This window comes from Loxodonta africana, chromosome 3 (genome assembly GCF_030014295.1).
Source record: "Loxodonta africana isolate mLoxAfr1 chromosome 3, mLoxAfr1.hap2, whole genome shotgun sequence".
NCBI classification, from domain to species: Eukaryota; Metazoa; Chordata; class Mammalia; order Proboscidea; family Elephantidae; genus Loxodonta; species Loxodonta africana.
The window spans coordinates 36,383,979-36,398,652 of NC_087344.1; the positions used below are offsets into that span (position 1 = coordinate 36,383,979).

The 14,674-nt window shown below is 59.9% G+C and overlaps 2 protein-coding genes across 3 annotated transcripts in view; one reads left to right on the forward strand and one right to left on the reverse strand.

Moving 5' to 3' along the window:
• Positions 1 to 8,956: 8,956 nt before the first annotated feature.
• Positions 8,957 to 12,583, forward strand: PRXL2B (peroxiredoxin like 2B). 2 transcript variants are annotated; one of them, XM_010593165.3, is made up of 7 exons: positions 8,974 to 9,134; positions 9,306 to 9,510; positions 10,433 to 10,484; positions 11,138 to 11,201; positions 11,297 to 11,372; positions 11,797 to 11,915; positions 12,409 to 12,583. In XM_010593165.3, the coding sequence occupies exons 1-7, from the start codon at positions 9,072 to 9,074 to the stop codon at positions 12,433 to 12,435; spliced, it is 606 nt and encodes a 201-aa protein (XP_010591467.1). In that variant the 5' UTR covers positions 8,974 to 9,071; the 3' UTR covers positions 12,436 to 12,583. The 2 variants fall into 2 exon arrangements, with proteins under 2 accessions (XP_064137198.1, XP_010591467.1); XM_064281128.1 differs by lacking the exon at positions 12,409 to 12,583 and having other exon boundaries at positions 8,957 to 9,134; positions 11,829 to 11,909.
• Positions 12,584 to 14,248: 1,665 nt separating this feature from the next.
• The window catches only part of MMEL1 (membrane metalloendopeptidase like 1), a 30,627-nt gene continuing 30,201 nt past the window's right edge, over positions 14,249 to 14,674 (reverse strand). Inside the window, exon 22 of the mRNA XM_064279920.1 lies at positions 14,249 to 14,585. Within this exon, the coding sequence (XP_064135990.1) occupies positions 14,316 to 14,585 (270 nt within the window). The 3' untranslated portion in view covers positions 14,249 to 14,315. The remainder of the gene's footprint in view (positions 14,586 to 14,674) is intronic.

Consider the following 14,674-nt stretch of genomic DNA (forward strand, 5'->3'; position numbering starts at 1 on the left):
CAGGTGGGTGCTGCTCACCATTCAGCCTTTTTAGTTTCCTCCAGAACCAGATCATGAGGCCAAGCATTGTAAGAGCCACAGCAAAGATGACGCCCAAAACAAGAAGTGGCCAGGAGGAGCAGGTGGCGTCAGTGGTGCAGTTCTGGGCTTGGCTTCCCTCTCCACCCAGCCACTGCAGCTAGGGGAGAGGAGGGAGGGACCATGGGGCTAACCTGCTAGGATCCCATGACCCAAGGGCTGTTCCAGAGCTGGGGGCTCAGGGGGCTAAGAGTTTGCCCAGGGGGCACGGTGGAGGTGAGATAAGCTTGGGTCTGTGCAGCATTCCCAGGCCCGCCATGGGGAGACAGAGAGAGGGAAGGAGGAGAGAAACCCAGGTGGGTGGGGGAGATGGGCCAGCTGAGAGGAAAGGGAGGGCAAGGAGGCCAGGGGGCCAGAGACCCCACACTGGGAGAGGGGTGGCTGGACAAGGAGGAGGGGGAGGGGGAAAATGGAGAGGAAAAGGAGACGAGGAGGAGGTTGGAGAGAAGGAGGAGCCTGGTCAGGGCAGGGTGCAGTTGGAGCTGGAGAACAGAGCTGAGGAAGGAGAGATAGCTGAGGGGCAGAGGGGGACTCAGAGGCAGATGGAAAGGGCTCCCTGTACACCCAGGGACTCTGAGTGCCCGGTCAGCTATGGGGCCCAGGCATCTGCATGTATGGAATTCTGTGCAGGAGGGGTGTGGTCCTCACTTTGAAAACCTTGCTTTACCGGTCCCCAACTCCAGAAGCACTAGAGCCCCTCAGCCCTGACACCAGAACACCCCAGAGCCACAGGACATCTCTCTGGGTCAGCTCCAGGTCAAGTGGCTCCTTGGACCCGAGAAAGCCAGACTCTGCTGACATCTGGGTTCTTGGTCTGACCCACGGGATCTGATCCAAGGAGGCAAGGCCCTGGAAGCTGGCATAGCACAGGGCCATGGGGCCTTTGGGTCTCTATGATGGGGGCCCTCTTGCAGACCCAGGTGAAACTACCAGATCACCTACTTGGTCTAGGACTGACACTAGTCCAATGTCCCAAGGGAAGAGAAGGTCCTGGGGGGACAGTCCTCACACACTGTTCTGCTGATCAGTGCCTGAGAAAGCAGGAGACTGGGGAGGGTGGGAGGGCGGGTAATGCAGGAGGGGGATGCTGAGGGGTCATGCAGGCATGGGTGAGGGGGCTCTCCTGCCCTTTCCACATCACTTACTGTGGGTTCTGAATCTGTCTCAATGAGCTCACTTCTCGTTCAATTCCGCTGGCCTAAGCTGCCGACCATGTGGGGCCTGCATGAGCATGGTCAGGGGTTTGTGTCCTCACCAATACAGTAGTGGCCCCAGGAGCAGCCATACTCAGTATACTTTGTGCTGGAACACCACCGCCTTGTCACCAGGCCCTTGGCTGTGGGTCCAAGACAAGGAGCTCACAGCATGAGCTGCCAGGGGTGATGGTGAGCTCTCTGTCCTGGGAGAGAACCAAGGGAGGCAGCCCAGCACTAGCAGACCTGGGAGAGGGGTTCCTATCTGGGTCTTGGGAGGGCCTGAGTGACATGACCCCTGCTGGCCTTGGAGCCCTGGCAGCTGTGTGTCTGGGCTCTGGGCTCTGCTGCTACTCAGGGGCCCCTGCCAGGCTGTACCCTTGTTGCCCAGAAGTGCCTGACACAGGTCCCTGGGTCTGAATCTCAAAGGGGCTCCAGAGATAGCAACAGGGCTGGGAGAACGGCCAGCAGGCATCCCAGGAGAGGCTCTTACCTTGGTCACAGACTTGGCACCACAGTCACTTGCTCAGATTGCTGAAGTGGGGAGTGTAGGTTCCCAGGAGGAGGGGCACGCACATGTGGATGTTTAGCACGCAGGTCTGTAGCAGCCAGCGACCTGCAGGCCATGAGGGACGGTGGGTCTCAGGCTGCAGAGGGCCCGGAGGAGCTGCCCATTGTGCAAGACTCCCCCGGCCACAGGAGCTCTGGGGGTCATACACCATCCCATCCACTGGGTCTCAGAGACACCTGAGCTGCCCCCTCCGCCCCCCGCCGCCAACATCTGCCCACTGTCTCTATGAGTGTACTGCTGCATGGAGTCTGAAGGTCCTGGGAGAATGAGCAGAACTCCTGGACACCTAGCCTGGCTCTGCCACCTATGCCCTCTCTGAGCCTCAGTCCCGCTATAAATGGGCTGGCTTGGTCCCCAGTGTCACTGGGCAGGGTGTTGTGAGTGTTACATAGGGTGAAGATTTGAAGCTGCAGGGGGCTGCCTTGGTGGGCTCGAACCCTGGGCCTGTCAGTGCCCACTCCACGATGGGGTTTGTACCACCCATGGAGTCGGCCCAGTGCATGGAGGAGAGGCCCTAAGGCCAGGGAGTACAGGAAGTGGAGTGTGTCTGCCCACGGCCCCCACTAGTGGCAGCCCTCCTGCAGGCCCCTGATCCGATCCTCCAGGGCCCAACTACCTGGGCTACCCTTAGGCTTCGGCCTGCAGGGGAACAGCTCCAGGGTGAAGCAGGGGATACCAGGAGGAGGAAGCATGCTGCCTAAGAGGGGACAGGACATGCTTTGGAGGGGGAGGAGAGCAGGGCAGCCCCACATGCACCTGGGTGCAGACATTGCCCCCGGCCTCAGTCTTACCCCCTATGAAATGGGGAAGCAGAACCAGCACTGTGGAGCAGACAGTGCCCTTGTGGGGGTGAAGAGGCTGGTCCAGAGCAAGCTCTGGAATGACTGAGAGTCCCAGAGCCTGGGGCACAGGGCACAGCCCTCCTCCTCCAACGTCAGCCCACCTGACTGGGGCCCCCAACGACCTGGTTCCTGTTCTTGCCAGGACACCTGGCAAGGGGCTCACAGGCAGGACCAGAGTGGGAAGACTGGCTGGTCACAGGACGAGCCAGGCTCAGGGCCACTACATTTTTCACTTCAGACAGGGCTGTGGTTGGAGTCCAGTCCCCTACCTGCAGCAGTCAACCAAGGTCACCACCCAGGTTAAGGCTCACCTTGAACTGTCCGGTCCTGGAACATCCTTACCACCCTGCAGGGCTCAACTGCCCGTAGAGGGGCACCGACAGGGAGGGTTTGCCCATCCCGTTGGGTGTGGGCAGTGTGGGGGACTGGGTCCTTCTGAGAGAGCTCTGAAGTTGGGGACAAAGTCCCAGTGAGAGTGGGGACAGGAGCATGGCCTGGGCAGGGACACTAGAAGGGGAGCACTGGGAGCCACCAGGCCCAGAAGTGGGGGCATGAGGGGGCAAGCAGCCCAGTGACACACCAGCCTGAGGACATTGGATGGGGGTATGGAGCTCTTGGTAAAAGACCCCAAGCCCCACAGAAGTTCCATGTCGCTCTTCAGCCTCCCTGTTCTCCTTGCGGCAGGCCCTCTCCTATACGATAGTGATGGGGCAGCTTCCTGTCCCCAGCATGTCTGAATGGGGGACCACCCTCAGAGCCCCCTGGGCCAAACCTCTTACACCATGGAGGCTGGTTTTTGGGTTTCCAATAGAAGCGGGTACCCCTGGGCCCCCCAAAGTGCCTCTGCATTCCCCTACCCCCACCCTACTCTGCACACCCAGAAGACATCTGCCTTCCCGCTCCCTTATATGGACTGATGCTGTTACTCTTTTCTTGGTTTCCTGTTACCTATGTCAGCTTCTACTGAAATAAGGTAAAAGTCCCCTGCAGGGTAAAACCCCACTCCTGCCAAGCCAGTCTGGGGCATTTCCACACCTTTGCTGGAGATGGGCTGGGTTCCAGCTGCAATGTCCCCTGAGCACAGCCTGTCCCTGGGGTGCCCGGATGGGGGACCATACTCAAAGTCCACTGGGCCACGTGAGGGAGCACGCCCATGGAAACGAGGGAAGATGTAGACACTTTTCCATCCTTGAGCACCCAGAGGGGCTCCCCCAGGGCCCATAGTCCCACTTGTCCCCTGGGAGGGAGGGAGGGCAGGGTAATTCTTGACCCATTTCACAGATGGGGAAGTGGAGGTTCAGACAGGGACAGGGCCTTGCCCAAGGTCTTCCATATGAAACTGCTCAGACTCAAACCCCAAACTTCTCCTCACTGGGCTGCCTGTTCCCCACTGGGCTCCCCAGCACCACAGCCAAGCCCTCAGTGCTGGGTGAGCAGACCTGAGGGAGACCACTGGTACCCTGCAGAGCCAGGCTTGGGAGGTCATGAGAGGTGGCCCGCTAATCCCCTGGAGCTCCTGACGGATGGAATGTCAGAGGCCTGAGTTCAAGGCCCTACCAGTCCTGTGACCAGGTGAGTCAGCATGCTCCCCAACATTTAAACCCGTGGCCCCATGTGATGGGCATAGAAACCTCTCTGACTTCTTCAGTGCTGTGTGGCATTTCAAAACCCACTGAACACGGCACTTCTGTCTAATCAGACCTGTCCCCACGCTGATGTGCTGTGTCCAGCTCCATGGCCCCAGACAGTGTTCCCTCGGGCCCCCTTAGACCAATCCTTGCTGAACCCAGGACCCCCTCCAGTGAGCCCCTTTACTGGACTGCCAGCCCAGGATGGACCTAGAGCCCTGCCCAGCAGTCCTGTGGAAGGAACAAGGGAAGGGGGAAGTCATGTGTGTTGGGGCGGGCACTACTCACTGTCCCCAGTGCTCACAGGCAGAGTCCGGTCACTGGCCACACCCACCAGGACGAGCCCAGTCTTGCAGCCCCCAATGCAGACCAGGTGCTGACTGCTCTACCCAGATGCCTAGGCAGCAAGCTCCGCCCATGCCCTGGGGCAGGATAGGGAGATCAGGTGGGACCCAGGGGCTTCAGAGCCCAGGTGAGATACCCACCAGTACCCAGATCACTCCTATTCCCTACTGAGAGGGCCTGGGAAGATGATCCCACCCCTCTAGGTCCCCTGTACTATCACCCCCCACAACACAACATAGCTGGGGAGTTTCCTGTGAAGGGGAGGGGAACCCCCCTCCCTCCACCCATTCCTCAGCCCTTGATGGCCCCTGGGAAGCACTCTAGGAGTGCAGACAGGTGCCTCAGAGCGCATGGCAGGGGCCCAGGGTCTGGGGGTGCTGGGACCGCCACTGCCCCCTCCCATACCCAACAAGAGCCCCACTGAACCCCACTGACCCCCTAACTCCCAGGGAAGCTCCTCTGGGTGCAGGATGGCATCTCTAGGACCCCAACCTAACATTCCCATGAGGTGCACCCTCAGAGAACATCTCATTCACTCCCCATTCTCAACAATAGGGGAAACTGAGGCACAGAGAGGGGCAGGACTTATCTAAAACCCTCAGTGCAACTCAGCCTGATTGGGGTGTTGCTCAGTAGGCTCAGCCCCTCCTCCATCTTGCACCACACCTTTCCCCTACCCCAGTCCCTCCCCTTTCCCAGAACCCACTGCCTGCCTAGAGACCACCCTGGTCTTGTTTCCCAGGACTCTCCTTGCTGTGTCTGCCCCCTCCCAACCCAGGCCCTAGATTCGACCCCTGGTGGCAGCTGGGAAAGTGAGGGAGAGTGTCTCCATGGATCTGGGGAGCCTGGGAGAGGCCGGTGAGCCTGGTCACAGTGAGACCTTCCTCTGCCCTGGCTCTGTGGAGGCAGCCCTGGGTGGGAGGCTTCTCTTCCTTGGAGCAGCAAAAGCTGCTGGCTAGGCCCTTCCCACTCGGGGTCCAGGGCCCATCCCTACCACATGGCCTATGGCCAGGAGAAGAGGTACAGGGGTGGGGGGGCAAACTCAGTGGGGCCATGGCCACAGGGCAGGGGTCTGTTCTCTCTGGCCTTAGGCTAGGCTTAAGAGGCAGCAAAACCCTTCGCCCTCCATGTTACCATCTCTAGTGGGTCTCCTTGGGGCCCTGTGGAATAGAGTGAGTCAGAAGGGTGTGGTTCCCCCCTTATAACCTTCCCCAAACTAGGGCAGGCATGCACGCCTTCCTCCGCAGCCCTGCCCAGGCCCCTGGAGTCAGCAGTAGACTCCTTTAGGGTGAAGACGCCAGGGCAGGACTCCCTACCTGAGTGGAGTGCTCTGGGGCACACAGACCTCAGGAGGGCAGACACGCCCAGATGGATCCCAGGATTGGGTTCAAGCCTTGGCTCCATCTTCTAACCTTAAGAACATGGGGGTTTCTTAACTGCTGTGCCTGGAGAGCTCTTGTTTGTGAAACTCGGGGGACATTTGACAAAATCACTTTGATTCCCCTGGAATCCACATTTCTGGGTTCATGGAATTGGGGTCACCCACCCAGGCCATCTGCCCTTAGATGTCCTTTTTAATCTTGAAGGAGCTGGGTTTCCTGGAGTCACCTTCAGGTCAAACAATAGCATAGTAAGCAGCTTAGTGGAGACAGTTTGGCCTCAGGCTTTGGGTTCTTTTGGAAATTATGTATGTGGAGGCAACTTTGAGAAGGGTCTGACTAGGGGCTGTTCTAGGATGTATGGCATGTCCATAGTGTCTGTTTTTGTAGCGTGCCTTGTGCTTTGATGCTATCTCTTGAGATATTAACCTAACAACGACCTATGTAACCCAATTTCTCTGTCCCCTCTTGGGATTACCTTCCCTATACGTTCTGGTGATACCGCCCTGTTGGAATCATATCTACTCACAATAAATATATTGTTACACTAATTTTTGGTGTTTCTTTGTAAATTTAGGTTTTTGACACACTAGAAAGTATCACAGGGCTGCAGTGAGGAATAAACAACCTACGTTTATTTACAAGTTTTCCTGGTAAGGAGGTGGGAGTTGGAGTCCTGGTGCCGCAGTGGTTAAGCATAGGGCTGCTAACCAAAAGATGGGCAGTCGGAATCCACCAGCTGCTCCTCGGAAACCCTATGGGGCAGTTCTACTCTGTCCTATAGGGTTGCCATGAGTCGGAGTCGACTCGCCGGCAATGGGTTTTTGATAAGGAGTGGATTTCTGTGAACTGTGCAATGGGTTTTTGGTAAGGAATGGATTTCTGTGAACTGTAGTTATCACCTTTGGGTCAATTTTTTACTCACAATTTGGGATTGAACTGGCATGAAATTAGCATATTAGCGTATTTGATTATTCAAGCCAACAGGAAATGTAATGGAGAAAACGCTAACCCGCATGGATTTTAAGCTGGAACCAGACCACAGGGACAGGCTCTTGTACTGCTTCGTGTGACTTTCTAGGACAGCTAGGACCCGCTGCCCCAATGCCCATGACACTTGTGCTCACTGTCTTGGCTTAACCCTGCCGCGCCGAAACGCCCCCCGCCTTTCGCCGCCCCCTACTTCCTGCCCTCAGGCTCCTGTTCCCTTCCCCCCGACGCCTGGGTTCCCCCGGACCCATGGGCTGACCCAGTCCCAGACCACCGCGCCACCTTCACCAACTGCGGGATCCCTGCTGGCGCAAAGCGTGCTCAGCGCTCTCTCCAAGGCCCGCCTTCCACTACTGCAGCGGCCCCATTGGTTGCTGTTGTTGTTAGGTGCCAACCAGTCTGTTCTGACTCATGGCGACCCTATGTACAACTGAACCAAACACTGCCCGGTCCTGTGCCATCCTCATAATCATTGTTATGCTTGAGCCCATTGTTGCTGCCACTGTGTCAATCCATCTTGTTGAAGGTCTTCTTCTTTTTCACTGACCCTATGCTTTATGATGTCCTTCTGCAGGGACTGAACCCTCCTGGTAACAAGTTCAACGTGTGTGAGACAAGTCTCCCCATCCTTGCTTCTAAGGCACATTCTGGCTGTACTTCTAAGATTTGTTCCTTCTTTTGGTAGTCTATGGTATATTCGATATTCTTTGCCAACATCACAATTCAAAGGCGTCAGTTCATTAAAAATAACACGGCTTGGGTCAGGGGCACTTTAGTCCTCAAAGTGACTTCTTGGTTTTTAACACTTTTAAGAGGTCTTCTGCAGCAGATCTGCCCATTGCAATATATTATTTGATTTCTTGACTGCTACTTCCTTTTTTTACTTCCATGGATGTTGACTGTGGATCCAAGTCAAATGAAATCCTTGACAACTTCATTCCATGTTCTGATTATTAATGGCTATTTGCAGCTGTTTCTTCTCATTTTGAGTCGTGCCACATCAGCAAATGAAGGTCCTGAAAGCTTTACTCCATCCACGTCATTAAGGTCGACTCTTCTTTGAGGAGGCAGCTCTTCCCCAGTTATCTTTTGAGTGCCGTCCAACCTGAGGGGCTCGTCTTCCGGGACTATATCAGACAATGTTCCGCTGTTATTCATAAGGTTTTCACTGGCCAATTCTTATCAGAAGTAGACTGCCAGGTCCTTCCTCCTAGTCTTAGTCTGGAAGCTCAGCTGAAACCTGTCTGCCATGGGTGGCCCTGCTGGTATTTGACTTACTGGTGGCATAGATTCCAGCATCACAGCAACAGGCAAGCTCCCACAGTAGGACAAACTGACAGAGGCAGGGGGGCATTGGCTGCTGTCTCATGCATATGCAAACAAAGCGACCCTGCTCAGTCCAGGGCGCGTCTTTGGGCTGGGGGAGGGGGAGAAGGGGCGGGGCCAGACCAGGAGTTTGGGGACGGGGCCTGGACCGGAGAGGAAGGCTGGAGGGGAGGCGAGTCTTGTGGCGGGAGGGGCGGGAGCGGTGACGTGGGGCGGGGCCGGGGCGAGCCGGGGGCAAGATCGGGACGCGTTGGGTGGGCGAGCCGGAGTCGAGGGTCCGGGAGGGGAACTCGGGTCGGGGAACAGAGCCAGGGGCGAGCCAAGAGCAGGGTTGGTCCCGAGGCGGTGACGAGTCCTAGGTCAGGGCCTGGGGCCTGGAACCCCGCCCGGGGGCGGAATCGGGGCCGGGGAGGCGGGATCTGGGCGGGCTCTGCAGAGGGTCTGGAGGCGGAGCGGGGAGACGTGACCGAGCCGGTGCTGGGCCTGGGAGGGTGACGCGGCTGGGGGCGGGGAGACGTGACCGCACGGGTGCTGGGCTTGGGAGGGTGACGCGGCTGGGGGCGGGGAGCTGAGGGCCGGGGCGGAGCTGGGGGACTAACGGGGCCACCAGCCGGGGAACGCGGGGGACCAGGTGCGGTTTCCGGGCAGCACCTGGAGCTCGGAGACGCTAGCCGGCCGGAGCGGTCCGGCAGCGGGGGCAGGGGCAGGAGGCGGCCGCCATGAGCGCCCTGGACCTGGCTCGAGTGGGCGCTTGCGTGCTGAAGAACGCGGTGACGGGAGAGGTGAGGGGGGCGTCTCAGGCGGTGGGGTGGCAGGGTCGGGAGGGGTCGTGGTGGCGCCGGAGGCCCTGGCGGTGCTGGCTGCGGAGGGCCCTGGCGCGCCGAGCGGGGGCCGTGCTGAGCGGGTGGGCGGTGGTCGCTCGGGCGTCCAGGTCTCACTGGCCGCCGCCGCAGGCCGTGGAGCTGCGGAGCCTGTGGCAGGAGCAGGCATGCGTGGTGGCCGGGCTGCGGCGCTTCGGTTGCATGGTGTGCCGCTGGATCGCCCGGGACCTCAGCAGCCTCAAGGGGCTCCTGGACCAGCACGGCGTGCGCCTGGTGGGAGTGGGGCCGGAGGCCCTGGGCCTGCAGGAATTCCTGGACGGCGGCTACTTCGCGGGAGGTGGGTCTCCCCTCCCCTCTCCACTCCCCGCAGCCGCCCTGAGACTCCTCCCAGGGAGGAAGCCCTGGACACTGGTTCCTGGGCCTCGGTCTCTCCATCTGAAACAGCCCCCAAGACCTTGCTGCACCGTCGCGGGGTGGGGTGGGGATGGGTGGGATGTGGCTCCTAGTTGTTAGGTGCCCTGGAGTCAGTTCCGACTCATTACGACCCTATGCTCAACAGAATGAAACATTGCCTGGTCCTGCATCATTCTCACAATTGTTGCTATGCAATTGTGGCTCCTAGACCCTTCCCCAAACTCAGGGCCCCTGCGCCCAGTCCTGCCACTTCTCAGCACCAGGAGACCGTGGCCTTGACATGCTCATATGTGAGCTGCTCTCATCTCACCCCCGCCCCAAGTCACCCAACCCTGATTGTGGAGGTATTTCCCATTGAGGATGGATGGGCAGTGGCAGGGCCTATGGTGACACTGGCCCAGAACCAGAACCCGAGTCTTTGCCTTAGATAACTGGGTCACCTGGGAGGCTTCTAGAGACCATCTGATCCCCTCCCTCAGGGAGGGAGTTGGAGCTGGAACCCCTTCCCCCCACCCTGGGCTTTTTGTAGATGATGCCCCAGGCTCTGAACAGCCCCAGATGCCCCCCACCCTGAGTGGGAGTATCAGGGGCACAAGCCCAGTGTGGCTGCCCCTGCCTTCTTCCATGCCCCTCATCCTCAAGGAGCCCCCTGCCCAGTGGCAGGGTCGGGGTGAGTCCTGCCACTCCCTTTCCACCTCGCACGTCTGGGCCCCAGCCCCTGCTCTTTGTGGTGGCCCAGGTGAGCACTAAGGTTGGATAGAAGGCAAGTGGAGGATGGTGAGCCTGGGTGGTGGGTGGGGCCAGGGCAGGGCCTAGGGCCCACACCTGTGGCCTCTGCTTTGCAGAGCTCTACCTGGATGAGAGCAAGCAGTTCTACAAGGAGCTGGGCTTCAAGCGGTACGTGTGCATGTATGTGTGTGCCTGTGGGGCTGAAGGGCAGAGTCCTCCCTGGGCTGGTGGCGGGGCCTCATTCCTCTTCTCCCTGTCCCCCTCTGCTTCCACTCAGACCTTCCTTAGCAAGCCGGGTCTAGTGGCACTATCAGCTCTGACTAGCCCTTCTAGAAGCAAGGTTCTCTTTTGGGGATGGGGTGTCTGTTTTCATAGAGCCTGTGGGGTAGGCTTCCCACCTAGGACCTACAACGTCCAGGCTGCGTTGCTCAGGGGTCTTGGAGTCTGTTGTGCCCAGGCACAGGCCATCCCACCTCATGCCTGTGGGGACAGTGACAGTTCTGGGCCAGACTGTCTCCCCTGATGCGCAGTGGCAGCTGAGCCAGATCCCGGTGTCCTCGGCCTGGGACCCAGCCCCCACTCCTGAACTCTTTGCAGGCTGGTGCCCAGGGCTCGGGCGTCTGCTCTGGGCCAGACAGGAGGTTCTTCTGATGGCTGGTCTGGTTGCTGCCCCCGGGCCCAAGCCTCTCTGAGCCCCTGGGGGGGAAGGTGGGAGGGGTGGGCCTGGTGGTGGTCCCTATCTTGCATCTTGTGGGGTGGGGCCAGCGCTGGAGCTTAGTCTTCCTGGAAGAGCCTGAATGAGTGAGCCGCTGTCTTTGCAGGTATAATAGTCTGAGCATCCTACCTGCTGCTCTGGGGAAGCCAGTGCGGGATGTGGCTGCCAAGGTCAGTAACAGCCAAGGTCCTGAGGGACTTAGGGTGGCAGAGCCCCCAGGGGTCTCCTTCTGGGGCTGACATGAACCCTGCTCCCTCCCCCTCAGGCCAAGGCTGTTGGCATCCAGGGGAACCTGTCTGGGGACCTGCTGCAGAGTGGAGGGCTGCTGGTGGTCAGCAAAGGTGAGTGGGAGAAGGGGAAGGGACAGGGTCCAAGGTGCTGGGATGTACACAGCCACTCGTTAGCTGGGACACTCTTGCTGAACTTGGAGTTGACTGGATCCTAGCCCCAACCCTCCGTCCTCTGGTTTCTTGGTCTTGTCCTGGTTCCATCTCTTGGTGTGGCCCCCGCTCCCTGGCCCCGCTCTGAGTGTCAGCTTAGATTTGTTGGGGGCGGTGGCCAGAAGAATTCAGGGGTCTTGGTAATGGGGTAGGGGTGCTGTGGGGCTGCAGGCTGGGCCATTGGGGCAGGAAGTTGCACCTATGGCTAAGGTTGGTGCCACTGGGCCGTCCCCAAGCAGGGTGGACTACCTTCCCTCTTCTCCCTCCACACACCTGGCTCGTTGAAGCCCTCCAGGAACCTTGACTGCTTCCCTGCTGCCCCTAGGTGGTGAGAAGGTGCTGCTACACTTTGTCCAGAAGTCCCCAGGGGACTATGTTCCCCAGGAGAGCATCCTGGGGGCCCTGGGCATCTCTGCGGAGGGCCATACCAGTGAGCCTCCCCAGGTGAGCTGGGTCTTGGGAGTGGCACTGGTTGGTAACTCCCCCTCCCTCATCCTGTCCCTTTGGGGTGGACCTAGGGGCCAGGTGCTGGGTGGGGCTGGGGGGGGGGGCCTTGCAGGCACTTTCTCTTGTTCTGGGCTCCCAGCAGCCCCAGACATAGATGTTGTCACTATTACCACCCCCGCTACAGAGGGTGAGCAGGTGAGAGAAGGGGACAAGGAATGGGGGAAGGCAAGGTGGGCCGGCACAGAGATCCCCTCCCCAGAGGGCGTGGGCAGCAGAGGGAGGCCTGTCCTCTTCAACTGGGAGTGCTGAGGTGTGTCCAAGGTGGCCCCAGTGGGCATTAGTGTGTTCCTGTGCCCTGAGTGGAGGGAAGTGACCCCTACCTCCAGCAAACTCTCTCCTCCATCTGGGCCCAGACTACCTTGTGGGGGGATGGGGCTCCTCTTGGCCCCAAGAATGTGGCCAGCCTGACAGGCCCGTGTTGCCCCCACAGTATGACGAGGAGGTGTGTGGGCGGTGAAGGCCCAGGCCTCTGAGGACTTGGGAATGCTGGGAGTTGGATGTGAAGGATGGTTCTGGAATCGCTGAGCTGGAACGCTGGACTGCCTGGTCCACAGCAGCAACGGCCATTAAAGCTGCGGTCTTTGGGTAGAGTGCGTCTTCACTGACTTCAAGCCTTGTGTCCCTGTGTCCCTTGTGTCCCTGTGTCCTTCTGTCCTCACAGCTCCCACCTCCCTGCCTGGCAGTTTCCTCTGGGTTGGCTGGGGACATCATGGGTCCTGAGGTGTCACTTCCTGCTGTGGAAGTTGCTGTCCCTTGGAGGGATGTGCCCCTGCACTCTCTCTGGAGGCCTAAGGCCTTTGGCAGCTGGGGCCCATAGGGACTGTGACCTCAACTGCCCTGTCATTTCCTCCCCATGTGACCATGCCCCAGACCCGCCTCATGGCCTCAGGATGCTGGGAAAGGCCCAGGACTCTGAGAATTGGGGAGAGGAGGGTGGGGTTGGGCCCATCTGATAAGGAGGGGCAGGAGTCAGGAAACTCCCCAGAGCCTGGACTGTAGCCAGCCTCGAGGAGTCAGAAGGTCAGTGCTCCTGTCTGGTGGGAGCCCCGTGGGGGTCACTGCTCCTGGTTTTCAGGAAGGAAATAGTTTTGACTCCACCTGTTGGGCTCCATGGGCAGTCAGACTTGGGGGAAAGGGCTGGTTGGCCAGAAGGACCTCCCTTGATGTAAGAATCATGGGAAGCACCTGCACGGCGTGTGGGGGGTGGGGCGCGGGGCAGGCTAGGGAGTGGGGCAGGTCCCACTGGGTGTCCCCAGCCTGCCGGATACCTCCCCTTGGGGCTCTAACAGTCATCTCAGACCTACCAGGCCCCCAGCAGACCTCTCCCTGCGGTGCCATTTAGGCCTCCCCCTCCCCCCCCCGCCCCGCCCCAGTACATAGCCTGGCCTCTCATTAGCTCTTGAAAGAGGTGCTCCGGTGACCTCTCAACCTCCACTTATCCCAGCCAGGATGACTGCAGCCACCTCCTCGCTGGCTCCCTGTGTCCACCTCACCTGCTCTGGCTGGTTCCCTTCTCTGTGGTCATTTGCAAACCATTGCAGACCAGGTGACCCTGTCCTTCTGCAGTTTAAGCCCCTGTGGGGGCACAGTTGCACAGAACCACAAGCCCAGGTACCAGCTGTGGCCCAGGACCTGAGGACGTCCTGCCCCTCTCCCAGCCTCAGCTCCTTCCCGTGTCACCACCCCCTCGCTCCCCACCCTGCCGAAATCCGGATGCATGGTACGTAAGCATAGGCATCTGGGGGACCTTGTTCATTGCAATGTCCCCAGGAAAATGGTACTGGGGACACTTTCTGGGCCCTGCCCAGGAGCCCCTCCTCCACCGGTGGGCTCTTCGTCGCTCTGCCCAGGCACCAGTATCCAGTGGCCGGGTCAGTGGCAGAGCCAGGAGAAGTGCGTCTTGGGATAGAGGAGATCCTTGTCCCGGCGGGCACTGTCACCCTGAACGTCCACCCAACCTCCCGTGTGAATTCACCTCCTAGAAAAAACGGCAAGGCCGGCTTCTTTGAAGCGTTTACTCTGCTCAAGTCTGAAGCTCTGGAAACAACGCGCTTTGGAGAGTAGGCGAAGGAGATTGACAGTCTGCGCTCAGCGCTGAGCGGCGTGGCCCGCGGTGGGCGCGGAGCTGGGGCTCCGCCCGGCAGCAGACACCAGTCGCCGCACACCCGGCCAGTGTCGGGGCGGCGCTGCCCTCGGGCCGCGTGCCGGCCGCGCATAGAGGGCCGGCTGCCCGGCCGGGGCGCTCGGGTCCCCGCTGGCTCCCCGCCGGCTCCTGTCTCCTCCGCGGACCTCCCGGCGGCGGGTGGGCGTGGGCCGCGAACAGCGGCTCGGCCATGGCTACCAGATGCGGCATCGCTCCTTCGGGTGCATCGGCGTGCCCCGCGCGCAGTGGAACGCGTCCGCGAAGGCGGCCAGATTCTGCAGCGAGCCCAGCACCCTGCGGGGCAGACGGACGGCCTGAGACTGGCTCTGGGCTGAAGGGCACGCGGAGGTCTTGGAGCGGGGGCTAGGCCAGGGCTTGGGTGCTTGCCTGTACTTCAGGGGACTGTGGACGTCCGTCTTGATGGACTGGATGGCGAACTCGGGACGGTAGGAGCCGCACCACACCTGTGGGCGCACGAGGGGCGTGGCTGCGGGGTGGGGGCGCGGCCTGGGAGAGGTAGGGGCGAGCCGTGGGGGTACATGGAGAGCGGCAG

Excerpts from the sequence above, each read along its gene's own strand:
- PRXL2B (XM_010593165.3), top strand. The coding sequence starts at position 9,072 with ATGAGCGCCCTGGACCTGGCTCGAGTGGGCGCTTGCGTGCTGAAGAAC. Across the intron at positions 9,135-9,305 it reads AGAACGCGGTGACGGGAGAG|GCCGTGGAGCTGCGGAGCCT; the intron begins GTGAGGGGGGCG and ends CCGCCGCCGCAG. Across the intron at positions 11,916-12,408 it reads ATACCAGTGAGCCTCCCCAG|TATGACGAGGAGGTGTGTGG; the intron begins GTGAGCTGGGTC and ends TTGCCCCCACAG.